Source organism: Gymnoscopelus braueri (assembly GCF_963280865.1).
Source record: "Gymnoscopelus braueri genome assembly, chromosome: 1".
Classification (NCBI taxonomy): domain Eukaryota; kingdom Metazoa; phylum Chordata; class Actinopteri; order Myctophiformes; family Myctophidae; genus Gymnoscopelus; species Gymnoscopelus braueri.
This window is the reverse complement of record NC_137603.1, coordinates 26,451,980-26,466,091: the sequence shown is the minus strand read 5'-3', so window position 1 is coordinate 26,466,091 and position 14,112 is coordinate 26,451,980. Positions and strand designations below refer to the sequence as shown.

General features: G+C 37.6%; 2 protein-coding genes across 3 annotated transcripts in view; both read right to left on the bottom strand.

The window, feature by feature from the left end:
* dennd2b (DENN domain containing 2B) overlaps window positions 1-7,577 on the bottom strand; it is a 64,442-nt gene extending 56,865 nt beyond the window's left edge. Inside the window, exon 1 of one of the 2 annotated variants that reach the window (XM_080434309.1) lies at window positions 7,461-7,577. The gene's annotated coding sequence lies outside the window, so the exon portion shown is untranslated. Of the gene's footprint in view, window positions 1-1,328; window positions 1,492-7,460 lie in introns of those variants that run through there. The other variant, XM_080434308.1, reaches the window with a different exon arrangement.
* Window positions 7,578-9,411: 1,834 nt separating this feature from the next.
* On the bottom strand, window positions 9,412-13,720 carry tmem9b (TMEM9 domain family, member B). Its single transcript, XM_080435774.1, has 5 exons — window positions 13,516-13,720; window positions 12,607-12,698; window positions 11,842-11,950; window positions 11,551-11,685; window positions 9,412-11,408 (listed from the first exon to the last, which is right to left on the bottom strand). Exons 1-5 carry the CDS (start codon window positions 13,585-13,587, stop codon window positions 11,253-11,255), a joined length of 564 nt encoding a protein of 187 aa, XP_080291900.1. The 5' UTR covers window positions 13,588-13,720; the 3' UTR covers window positions 9,412-11,252.
* Window positions 13,721-14,112: the final 392 nt, after the last annotated feature.

Below are 14,112 nucleotides of genomic sequence, written 5' to 3'. Positions count from 1 at the left end.
AATGTTTTATGCAAGATGAAAACCTTGCGTAATATGACCAGTTTAGACTCTTTACTGTATGATTTCAACCACTCATTGGGTATTAATCACATTTTATAATAACGAAAGTCTTGTCATACAAGCATTGCATGGGGAACTATTGAGGGGCCACAATAGCTGTGTGCTGTGCTGACCAGTGAGAGGGAAGGGTCATTGTTAGATCTGGACAATGGATAGTCTTTTAGGGAGAAGAAGAACCAAAATGAAGGAAAGAACAAAGCTAAACTTATTAGATAGCCTACTGGGGTAGAATAGAATAGGACATGCTGTGTTGATTGTGACTTAGATTTTTACACTTGGCCAACACGAATTGGCCTATTCGAAGTTATAGAGATGGTGCAAGGATGGTAAACGGAAACCTCGCCCCAAAACACACTTGCCCCATGGTTCTTTGATTGATTGGTTGACATTTTTATTAGGCAAAAGAATGTAAAACAACACAGTTACATTACATTTATAATACTTTTGTCTAAAAGGTCCGACCAAAAAAGTCCTTGCGGACTTGTTTCCGTTGGGGTCCTTGAATTCATTTCATAGACATATATAGTAGCAACCAAACAGTTCAAAAATCAACATAAAAATACAATTATTGTAATTATTGTATTCTTTTATTCGTTTGTACTGAGTTTAAGGTTAGGAATAAGTGTAGGGTATAAATAAGGCAATAGTTTTACTGCGGTTACGTTTAGGAACATGATCTGGCGACCGAGGTTGCCGGTTGCCGGGGCGAGCGTGTTTGGGGGCGAGCTTTCTTGTATTCGCAATGATAGATCTATCCTCTGAAAGTGACAAAATAATTTCTAAATATTCTTTAACATATGAGGAGGGTAAAAACCCGCTAAACTGGAATCCAAAAGAGCTGTTTTCAGCTTGGACTGTTCTTGTCTACACTCTGCAGGACTTCATTTTTGGAAATTAAACTCTAATAGGATGGTACACTTTGTCACTTCTCTACAGAATAGCGCTACTCACAGGAACATAGATATTAGCCTATTTGTTGTGGGTTCTTTCATTCAAATGGAAAGCAGAATCAAACATCATAGCAAATATTATACGTCGTAAAAAAAAAAAGTGAATGACCAAATATGGACACGATGATCGGGTCTCTATAGGATTATGTTACACATTTTACACGAGATACAACCAGATTGCACGGATCTGTCTTTTAGAGCATTACACCGATTGGAACAGGCTGCGGCTACGAGCTTGATAAAAGTTGAGCTGCTGAAGATCTTCTCTCCAACATGTTAATGTGTTATTATGAAAGGCAATTGCGATCGGCTTTTTACCTCAAAGCTGCGTCTCACATCCATGGCCATTTTCAGGATTGGATTAATTCCCCTGCGATGTTACAATCCCGATGGCCTAGTATAAATTGAAACACTTTGGCAACTTTTGCCGGATACCTGCCTTTGTCAATAAACTGCGAGTCATGTCTTTCCAACCAAACCAAAAAAAAAAAACCCTGCCTCCTTCCTCGAGCTTGTTGGAGAGCCGAGGGCAGGACTTGTTGCCATGGAGATGGGTTGTTTGCCCCCCACTCTTCAGAGGATTTGGCCCCATGCCCCCTCCTCTCAACATTCAGGCTCCCTTGTTTATTGTCAGGCTGGTCCAATGTCTCTGACACACAATCATGCATATTCAGGAGTTGAATAGATGATGCCATGTTACCAGCTTAACAATAGTCACACAAACTCTCTAGAATGTCTAAATACATAGAAATTCCCCCCCAAACATAATTTAAACCCCATATGGGTAACCGGAGTCCCTCAGGCCTCAATACTAGTGTCTTTTCTGTTTTCTGTTATCGTGGGGAAAGCTTTCGCTGAAAATAGCAGATCGACAAGCTCGCAACGCGGTGAGCTTGTCGATCTGCTATTTTCAGCGAAAGCTTTCCCCACAATAACGATGCTGGGGTTTAAATGATTTTGACAGGGATAAGACCATGATGTAATTAGATCACTGTGTGTAACTTATTTCTTTGAATTAAAGGTGGCCAGAAAAACTAAATGTAATATCAGTTTAGGCTTTTATTTTTGTTATTTCTTGTTTTTAACGTTTGTGATGGCTCTGTTGCATCGCTGTACCACAAAATACACCCTTGTAGCTCTTGTAAACCACCATGTATTTCAATATGTACTTTCTTAAAGCCAGATAGTATATCAAGTTATTTTGACTATTCTGTGCCAGTCAACAGTCACTTCACATTACAAGAATATACGTATAGCTACTCTGGTTCATAAAGCCAATAACAAATCCTGTATGGACTTTTCAATACAAAATATAGTAAAAAGAAAACAGTGCCTCTTTTCTATACAGTGAAAGCATCAGTGATAGTTTATCCATTTGTAACCATTTGTAAGGATTTTACTGTGTAGCAAAGGATACAACAATCTAATCTTTCATCAGTTCCAGGATACATGTAATCAAAAACAAACACAGTTGACGCCCCAGCACTCTCACTCATGTGTTATCTGCCTAATGATTGATCAGTCTTAACAGCATTTTCAAATCATAAATAACCCTATTTATGTCTTGAGTTTGAAGCAACTCATTCTATATCTAATGTATCATAAACTGGGAGCTGGTTCAATCTAAAGAGTAGCTCTGTATAGTTGAAAATGGAAGCATTCCCCTGAACATAATTTATAATATACAAAATATATAGTTCACATAATATATAGCATGTAAATAGTATACAATACTATAATACTACATGACATGACATCTACACAACATACACATGACATCTATTCTACACAACACAACACAACACACACAACATCTACACAACATACACATGACATCTATTCTGCACAACACAACACACATGACATCTACACAACATACATACATGACATCAACACAACACAACACAACACAACACGACACACATGACATCTACACAACATGCATACAGTAGATGACATCTACACAACACAACACAACACAACACAACACAACACAACACAACACAACACAACACAACACAACACAACACACATGACATCTACACAACATACATACATGACATCTACACAACACTACACACACATGACATCTACACAACACAACACACACATACATAACATGTACACAAACCAAGTATTCCCTCCCCATAGCTCACATACTTCACTCACATTGTGTCCTGGTTAATTCAGTCTCTTGGGACCTCTTATCATTCTACAGACTTGGGAACAGGGGAAGTCACAAAATACAGACATCCGTCATCACAGCCCAGAACATCAAGTCAGGAGGATGTATCTAGTGTTGCCACTGTGTACTTTATAGCTATCAACATTTCAAAGTCTTATAAAGAATCCCCTTCCTTAAAAAAAAGATTCCTCACAGCACTTACACTGTGAAATCCTAAGTGTTAATTTAACTCTGAGTTATTAATTTGGCTCTGAGTTACACATGTATAAATTAATACTAAGCATTTTAGAAACATAGGCACCATTTATTTGGCTCTTTTACCTAAACTTAACCTGATACTCATGGAATTCATTCTCCTCCAGCAATGCCATCTGGATTTCTCATGAAAGGCAATTTTATTTCTTACATGACATCAGACAGGAAAACAAAGAGCAAGCCAACATAAGCATTAGTATTATATCTATCTACCTAGCACTGATAACATAATGTACAACACACTTACATCCAATACCTAGAATTAGTCTTGTAATTTTGACCTCAGAGCTTTGATGCTATAAATCTGTTTAGAAATCACCTGTGGAGGTCTTCACCTGTTCCTCTCATTCACCTGCTGAAGCCATTCTCGCACAACTGGAAGAACATGCCATTTCCTTAGCACACACTGAACCCGGGAAAATTACTATGACATGTGCACCATATTGTATGTTTGTTAAAGATATCCATTGATCGTGTTCTGTAAAGCTAAAGTCCTAAGACACCCGAGAAGATCCTCCCACAATGCTATATTGCTTTCATTGTAGCATTATATTACAAAATATATTCCTGTGAGCTCTTTTTCTTTTGCATCTGGATATTTAAAATAGCCAGAGGTCAGCGGGTTGATGGAGCTATGGAAATAAGGATGGCCTGTGCTGAAGAATGAAAGCCTTTCAGTGTAGAAACAGCAAAGGGTTGAGTTCACTCTCTAGTTATCTGCAGAATTCTATTGTGACAATATGTTCAGTTCAATGTACAGCCTATTATATTTCATGAGCAATCCCGAAGCAACATTTTAAACTCCAGTATTAAGTTGTCTCACGTTGACAGGCCTCATCAACACTCCTCCCTCTGGGCCTATACAGTAAGCCGATACCGAGAGAGAAGATGCAACTTGCCCAATGCAAACTTCCTACCTCTCCTTGAAAGACTTCTTCCTTTAAAGAACATTCTGTGAGTAATATGATGCAGATCTTTGTGTGTAAGGTTAAGGTATTCCAAAATATGACCACTAGTAGGCTATCCCAAATATGATCACTGGCTGTTTATGAAGAGTATATGAACAGCATCTTATAGTAAGTACCCTATGTTAAATATTTTCCTGATAAGAGGTAGCCATTATGATGCCATTGGGAGAGCAAAAACAAGGCTTCCTCTGTGAGTGTTTGGTTATACATAATTCTAATAAGTGCATACCATAGCCCCAGGCACCATTAAGGACTCTTTTTGCTGTGCTTTTCATATGGACTCTATTTGCAGTCTATGACCCATGGAGAAAACTGCTACCAAAGCAATGCTTGGGACCTTTTAAAGTCGTGCTGCTGCTGCTGCTGTGTCCATGTGGACCTATAAGTATTATCCTAAGACCGCGGGTGGAATAGGCCTACCTATGACTTCTACATCTACCATGTTATTACTTTGTGTTAAGAATGTTTGGTAGATAGTGCAAATATACAGCTGTCTACCATAGTCAGTTGGCCTCAATCTGCGAACTTATGTATTCGTATGAATGAAAACCTGGTTAAAATCTTTGACAAAGACCAGCCAGGCACTGATGAGAAAATACATCTCACTGTAAAACCTCAGTGTCAATGAACAGAGAGAGTGTAAAATGTACCCTTATGGGATTTTGACATCTTTGGGTTACTCCTTCCATATAACATCATAATAGATCAATCCCCAAAGTTTATTTGCCATCAACAGCTGTTGAATAACAATAGGCTCACAATACAGCAGGGGTGGCTGTAGATGAATGGGTAGAGTCAATCGGAAAGTTGCCGGGTTGCCCCCCGGTTCGCCCAGTGTACATGTCAAAGTTTCCCTGAGCAAGACACAGCCCCCCACCTCCAAATGGCCATCTGAGCGGCCATCAGCTGGGTGAAGCTGAAAATATTTTTTCTGTGCAGGTTCAATAAAGGTCTTGATGCCCAAAAAAGCATATCCATATTTTCCAAACATCTTAAAGTAATGATCGCAAGACAGTGTATGTACATGTACGTAGGTTATAATCAATATTGTGATATCATTTTTCAATATTAGTTTTGGAAACATTCAGCTTTATATTATATCTAACACTGTGTAATAATAATAATAATCTGAATAAATAATACATAGTATTAGCCTGTAAGTGATTATATTCAAAGTTCAACTGGCAGTGTTTGAAACATGGGAACAGTCTAAAATAATTTAGCCTTAATTGATAACTGAAGATTCATGAGTAGTCTAAGCTATAATTTCACCAAACATACTTTAAGGCCTGATTTAGCTATCCGTTGTCATATGGAGTCACGCCGATCTGCAAGCTCACAACTGCATTACAACTTTCCAGCATTATAACATTTCAGCAGAAGGTCTTGACCAGTACAAGGACACATAGTTTGCATTCCATGAGGCTAAGTGGCATTTCATGGCATTTTAACTTTTCACCACACAGCAGCCATAACACAAGTCCAACTATTGTGTGTCAACAGACCTTGAGGACCACTGTGGCATAATGCATCTTACTCAAGTGTCAGCAAACATCTCAAACTTAAACCAAGTGGAGAGGATAAATAAATATGGACCCTCGCTTTGCTCATAAAAGATAATGTAGTGGTTCTCAAACATTTTCATGTCAAGGACCCCCAAATTGATATAGTAGGTTATTTGGCTGTAAAAAAATAAAAAATATATTGTGCCATGGACCAACAGAAGTGTTGAAGGACATTTTTTTAATATTTAAAGTATACAATAGGGTTAAAGTGGTAAAACGGATTGTGATGCTATATTAACAAATTTAGCAGGGGAGCCCCTGGTACCCCATCAAGGACACTTTGAAAACCACAAAGTGTTTCCTTGACCTTGGTAACTTTTGAGATAGACAGCCTGCCTCTTTGCAGCCTGTAGGTTACTGACATTTCATCGGGGGAAAACACTGCGTGTAGAATTTAAGAATTGCTTTATTGGTCTGACGGAGTCTGAAACGTGAGAACACTTTCCTGTATTTGATATTCCAAAATGCCATAAGGCATGTCTCTGCCTCGGTGTGGCTTCTTTCGAAATGTAGAACGAATCTCGTTCCATTTCTGAAGGTGCAATAAGAGAATACATAGACTACTACACTGACAAATCATCAGTGTTACTTTAACTCTGTGTAAATTTAAGGTCCTATTTTGTTCACTCTTAAAGTAACACTGATGATTGTCAGTGGTGTAAAGTAGCTAAGTACATTTACTCTCGAGTACTGTACTTTAGTACAAATTTTATTTCCAGTATTTCCAGTTTTAAGTACTTTTACTTCTACTCCACTACATCTCAGAGGCAAATATTGTACTTTTACTCCACTACAATTATTTGAAAACTTTTGTTACTTTGTAATTTTTATTATTACAAAACATACATTAACCACTTTAGCCCTATATAATTCGGCTATTTGAAAATAGCCAATCTACAAGCTCACAATCAGCTATTTTCAAAAGATTTTGATACATTTGAAAACACTTTTAGTACTTTAAGTACATTTTGATACCAATACTTTGGTGCTTTTACTCAAGTACATTTTTAATTCCGGACTTTTATTTGTAACAGAGTGTTTCTACATTGCAGTATTGATACTTTTACTCATGTAAAGAAATTGAGTACTTTTTCCACCACTGAAAGTAACACTTTCTGATGATTGTACAGTGTGTGGTTGCGTTGATCGGGGAGATCTAAGTGGCTGAAGCGCGCCCCCACTAGGTTGTGACTTTGAACTACATCTACAGCAGAAAGCCTATTTTTCTTACTTGAACGCTTTCTGAAGGCTAAAAAACACAGTTCTTACCGAATCAACGCAACAATTAGTCTGCGTCGATCTAATACAATTAGAGTCTTATTTCATATACTTGAATAACTTTTAATATGATCATCTTAACTAATCTTTTCTTTAACACTTCATACCACAAAGCATACAGAATAGTTTCTATTTAAATTTGGTTTAGTTTCCTATATTTCTCTGTTATTGTCAGATTATTCGTTGAATAAAAACCTACCTGATTTGCTGTTTTCTGGGGGGTTTCTTCAACAATCCATTCTGGGACAGATCGACGTCCTGCAGCTTTCTGCCTCAGAACCCTGAAATCTGCCTTTTCTGCACCGAAAAAGTAATCTCTTCTGTATAATGGCTTGCAATGAAAAAAAGAGAGAGAAAAGGGGACAGCACAGGAAACGATGACGATCGTTCTGTGTAAAAGATTTTTAAAGTGAATAAATCTCTGTCTCACACCAGGCAGTACGATGACATGATGACCGCTAAATAGGCTATTAATGTTTTTAATCGATGGCAAGCATTGGTGTAAAGTAACTAAGCTACTCAAATACTGTACTTAAGTACAATTTTGAGGTATTTTCTTTTACTTTAGGGGAGTAGTCCTATATTTCCCATTTTCAATACTTTTACTTCTACTCCACTTATCTCTGAAAAAAAACTATTGTATCTTTACTCCACTACAATTATTTGAACACTTAAGTTACTTTGTAGATTTAATTATTATCACTAAACATTCATTAACCACTTAAGCTCTCTATATATTTCGGCTTTTTGAAAATAGCCGATCTACAAGCATCACCGCATTTTGAGCTAGATCAATCGGCTATTTTCAAAATATTTTTATACATTTTGCATTCTGCATAATGAGTAGCCTACTTTTACTTTTGGTACTTATTTTGATACCAATACTTTTGTACTTTTACCAAAGTAAATTCTAAATACCAGACTTTTACTTGTAACGGGGTATTTCTACATTGTGATATTGATACTTTACTCAAATAAAACATTTGAGTACTTTTTCCACCACTGATGGCAAGTTTGGCAACAACACCAAGTTTTCTCCCTGAGCATTCAGCAGGGTTTTAAATGAGACAAAGCCGGGGTGAATGAATTAAATGAAGAACACCATACACTTAATATGTAATTATTTTAATTTATAAGCTATTCAATTGGCGAGTTTGGCAACAAATATGGCTAGAACACATTTCTACAGTGTTTTACAGTAGACTAGCCTATAGCCTATGTTTTTTGTAAAGTCGCGCATCACTCGAATCTTTGCACATTTTCTTTCGCAGAAACAGTTTTTTGTTGTTTGTCTGTTTTTCTAAATCTGTGCAAACTGTAAAGTATTCTCTACTTCAAATTACCCTAGAATGGCGAATTAAGGGATAGCCGCAAAATAGTCTGTCTGTCATAGATGACAAATATGACACATTTAATCCTACTGTTTTACTTATAGGCTACTTTGTCATTATGTAGGCCTAGCCCTTCTGTATTTGAATGATTTGACCCATTAAATCTATTGTTGTTTTTTAGCCTATTGTTCTGTATAATGGGAGGTAAAGCCATGCTGCCCTCTGGTGGTTGCTTGCGAGTAAGAAACTAGAACTTTCCAGAAATTGTACACAAGATTCTCTTCCTTTGTTAACTTGGACGTCATTATTTGTGGCTTACTTTGAATTGTAGTATAATAATTAACACTGCCATGCAAGAAGTGCATTATTTTGTCTTTGAAACCACAGGAACTAATGTGAACCAAAGTGAATCACATGCTCATTTTATGATTTGAGACCCCACTGACTACTGGCATCTGCTTGGATTGGACAATGCTGACTCAGAGCATGTTTCAAAAGAAAGCTGACAACTAGGCGTGTATTCTAATACCTGCAAAACATGAGATTGAACAAATATTCAGTTAATCTTGTGTGTTGCCTCACCTCATGAAGCTTGTCTTGTGTGATTTTCACTCATCTCTGTCATACCATGTACACTCAAGTGAATTCTGGTTTGTAGAGATGTTCATGCATATATCGACTGCACTTTCCTAGGCAATAAAAGATGGCAGTTTAACTGACCGACATTTCAACGAGCAACTAATTTAAATATTGGTGATTGATGTTCAAACTCATAGGAAAGACTTCCACATACAGTATACATTTGAAGACAAAAAAATGGAAGAATCTCAAACATAAATGTATTTAAAATGTAAAGGTATCACATATACAAGTATTAAGAACACTTTTGTCTCAAAACAGTGGTGGTGATCCACACCAAAGCAACCCTTCACACTACCCAACTTAATCAAAAATGATAACAGCTCAGAATAAGTATAGTAATATCAACTTTGTCCAACATAGGAGTCAATATACGCTAGTCAGAACCTTCCTTCAAAAGGGAGCACTTCATATCAGTGAGTTTAGACCCAACAGAAAAATAAGAAATAGATAAATTAAACTTATCTAGGTAGTTGCATCAGTGCACTAATTCCAATAAGAATGTTTTTGTAAAGAGAGAAAACACACCTACTTTTACTTGTACAATTACAGCATTTTCTGCTATCATTAAATGCAGGGTTTCAAATGTCAAATATTTTCAGTTTTGACACCAGCAATTCAACATGAAACACACCATTACAGAATGGATAAATGGTTTGAAACTGAAAGGAAATGTATATACAAATGTTATAAAACATGCATTTTAAAGGAGACACAATTTCGTTTCAATACATGTTGATAAACATAGCATGTCAAAGTTAATTGTAACTGGCTGGCAAATACTACCAGCCAAATGCTCCACAGTTACAACGGCAGCTAGTCAGAGTACATTCCAGCGGCTACTTTGACAGGTACCAACCACTGTCAAGTCAAAAAAAATATGTGGCAGGTAAAATAGTGAACGAGAGCTGTGAACACAGTGGCTCAATGGCTAGTGGAAAGAAATGTGTTCCTCTCGACCATCAATTCCAGTTTCTAGTGATAAATGTAGGAGGTTGAGGTTTATTGGCTAAAAATGAATGTTTTGTTAACAATCAGGTTTTTTACACTCATTGTTCTTTGTGGTCTCTCAAGCCAGACTGTTGGCTAACACAATTTTCAAATGCTTCCGCCTAAAGTGCTGAAAATGATACAAGAGTAAAGCGGATGCTCCCCCACTTCTCTTTCATGATTGCAGTCGCGCAAATTTGTCTTGATCTAAATCAAATTAGTCGAAGCTTATATAGCTTGTTACTTGGCAGAATAGCAAATTCAAAAAGATTTACATATCTTCGTGAACGGAAATGACAAACGGATGACAGCTTCCGTTGTCTGCATTCAGGAGGCGTAGTTAGTGACTCTATGCAGCATTCAGAGATTGCAGAATAGTTGTCTGGCTTGAGAGACTAAGTTTCCTGTGAAAAATATAGAAAATTTAGATTATTTGTTGACTAAAAGTTTTTCTTTTGTCAACATTGGATTTTACACTCATTCCAGTTCGTTGTGATAAACATAGAAAATAGCTGGCACCCAGCCAAATGCTTCCAAGTCATGACTGTAACTAGTAAATTAGTCCATTCTACCAACCACTTTGACCAACATTCTTTTCATCCCAAAAATGTGGCTGCAAAAATAGTCAGCATGGTAAACTTTGGAATTTACATGTCTCGCTAAACATCTCCCTTTTCATGGGAGATAATGAACGTCTGTTGTGTCTATACCTTAAATGTTTAACCCGATTCACTAGCTCTTATTAATTAGACAGTGAGTATACGGTTGAATGTACCTGTGCAAATTAGTAAGGACAAAGCCGTTAAAATTGTGAGAATGACAATTCATAATGCCTGACAAGGGATTTCATTGCTACAAAACTCAAGATCTCTTTACCAGGAGCACCTCTGAAACATGTAATAAATCATACTTTAGGAAATACAGGACAGAGACTGTATGTAGAAAACATAGGAGAAAGAATGTGAGAGAAAATCAGGGCTGTCACAGTGTTTTTTGCTCGACCTCAGGGCTCTTCTTTCCAGCAGAGTAGCTTAACTGAGAACAACATGACGATCAAATACAGACTTCCTCTGCTCCTGGACCTGCCTCCTCCAGCGCTGCTGGGCATGTTCTACTTTGTTCAACATATTAGGTCGAGAGTGTGAACGCGACAGCACGTTGTGAGCATTGGCAAAAGGCTGCTGGTCCTGAAAGCAAAGAATGACAAAAGGATGTTACATGTCAGGATTGGACGAGTAGAATAAGTCTGACATACAGTGTGACCATCATTACAACAGATGTCACGAGCTGGATTTAAATGGACTAAGAAGAGAACAGGAAAACATATACCCCAACATCATCATCGTTTTGTATGAGCTGGGAATGTCCAAACAGACGCCGCTTCAGAATGGGCTCCAGGAGGGTCAGGTAGACCATGTAGAGAAGCAGCAGGCCCAAAATGGACAGGTACATTATGATAGTAACCTAAACATAATGGACAGTTAAAACGTGATTCTGTAGTAGCATAATCCCAAAACTTGAATAGTTTATTAGCGAAGTGTGTAAGCATGATAATGTTCAAAATATTGTAAATTACTTGTCAAGGTGGTAAAACTGGCCAAATCCTTCCTTCGAACTTACTTTTATGGTCCCTGAGCTCCTCTCTTCATATTTGCACTCACACCGTAAACAGTACGCCTCCACGTCTTTCCCATCAACTGGCATGGGTTCAACAACGTGAAGGCAATTGCTGGGAAATGGAATAAAACAGTAGTGTGTTAGTTAAGAACCTTACATGGTGGTGAACTAGCCGCAAGCAACTTAGATGTTATAATGTTATCTGGCATCTAAGTTGCAATACCAACCCTTGACAGCCCATTCATTGAAACCGAAAAGTCCTATCTGATTGTAATTAAACGACGTTAAACTCACCAAGATTGCAGCTGGTCGGAAAGCTTGGGTTAGTTATCCTCTTTGTTTCATAAAAATCCACCGTAGACATGTTATGAGCTAATATCCTCTGATATGAAGTGTGTGTACTGTAATACACTACTGTAATACATTACCATGTGCGAAACAAAATAAAATGAAAAGCTTCTGTAAATAAATTCCTTGCAGGTGTGTTTTGACAGTAAGTAGCTCATAACATGTCTACGATGGATTTTTATGAAACAAAAACTTGCCAGATACAAAGACGATCCATACAGCTGCAATCTTGGTGAGTTTAACGTTGTTTAATACAATCAGATAGGACTTTTCTGTTTCAATGAATGGGCTGTCAAGGGTTGGTATTGCAACTTAGATGCCAGAAAACATTGTAGCATTTAAGTTGCTTGCGGCTAATAGTGGTGAACTATTGAGTCATCCAGGAAGAATGTTGTTAATGTTATTGTTGTGGCAGTGTACCAGTCTTTGAGAGAAACATTTTGCTTGTAGATTTGCCCCACAACGTCTTTGTAGGGCGGGCAGATGCATTTACAGCGAATGTCTTCAGAATTCTAGAAGGAAACGACATAAAACATGTCAGTCAGCTGCTGTCCTGGCAGCACGTCAGACAATCACATGATTCATCAGAGATGGAAGAAGTACTCACATGTTTTACTTAAGTAAAAGTATCAATATCAGCAATGTAGATATATTCTGTTACAAGTATTAGTCCCGTATTCAAAATGCACTTGAGTAAAAGTACAAACGTATTGGTATCAAAATGTACTTAAAGTACCTAAAGTAAAAGTATACTCATTTCAAGATTTCAAATGTATAAAAATCGTTTGAAAATTGCAGATCTACAAGTTCACAATGCGGCGCATTGTGGGCTTGTAGATCAGCTATTTTCAAATGGCCAAAATGTATATAGGGCTGAAGTGGTTAATGAATGTTTTGTAATAATAATCAAAATCTTCAAAGTAACTAAAGTTTCCAAATAAATGTAGTGGAGTAAAAGTGCAATATTTGGACCCGAGATGTAGTGGAGTAGAAGTTAAAGTAATGGAAATTGGAAATACTCCAGCAAAGTAAAAGTACCTCATAAATTGTACTCAAGTACAGTACTTGAGTAAATGTACTTGGTTACTCTTTACAGCACTGATCACATGATTCATAAACGCATTTCCCCACAGTCAGCTCCTTCTTATGTCTAACGTTAGCAATGTTAACACTTTATGCGGTGTAATTGGTTCACTGTTTATCAAGTTAACCAACGTTACCCAGTTAACTTTAACCGATCTGTGACTGTAGGGAGAATTCACAGCGAAAAGCAGATAAGTCACGTCATAATAAAAGCTAACGCTAATGAAGCTAGCCGTATAGCCTTACCTTCGCACCAGTCTGCGTTAGTAGCGAAAAACAAACCAGGGTGAAAAGCTCGAACACTAATAAGACTTTCATTTTTGTCCAATGTGTCGCTGGCTGCCGTACGTTAGGTTGCCAATAACATGCAGTCAGAAGAGAGAATGTCCGCTCCAAAACAACGCCAGTCTGTACGGAATGCTAAGCCAGGAGAGCAGCTAACTTCATAAACAACTTGAGCTTCCGGACAGCTGACTTGGCGCATCCGGAGGAGGAGGGGCCAAGGTAAGGCAAGGCAAGTTGACCTCACCCTGCAACAGTGGTTCTCAAACTTTTTCATGTCAAGGACCCCCAAAATGATATGTATTTGGCCACGGACCCCCATCTAAAATGTTTTGTTCCAGGGACCCCCAGAAGCAAAGATTTGAGTTACAAATGTTCGCTTTAAAAATATATATATTCAAAGATTTGCACAAATGTACAAGATTTTTCAAAAATAGCAGATCTACAAGCTCATAGCTCGGCACTATGAGCTTGTATATCTGCTATTTTTGAATAGCCAAAGTATAAAAGGTCATAATTATTCTGATGCTATTTACACATTTTGCTGGGTACCCCCTGGAA

Bases quoted from the DNA above. Each gene is read 5' to 3' on its own strand.
- tmem9b (XM_080435774.1), bottom strand. From the start codon at position 13,587: ATGAAAGTCTTATTAGTGTTCGAGCTTTTCACCCTGGTTTGTTTTTCG. The intron at 11,951-12,606 runs GTACACTGCCAC...TCCATTTCCCAG, and splicing joins AATGTTTCTCTCAAAGACTG to CAATTGCCTTCACGTTGTTG. The intron at 11,686-11,841 runs GTAAGTTCGAAG...CATTATGTTTAG, and splicing joins GGAGCTCAGGGACCATAAAA to GTTACTATCATAATGTACCT.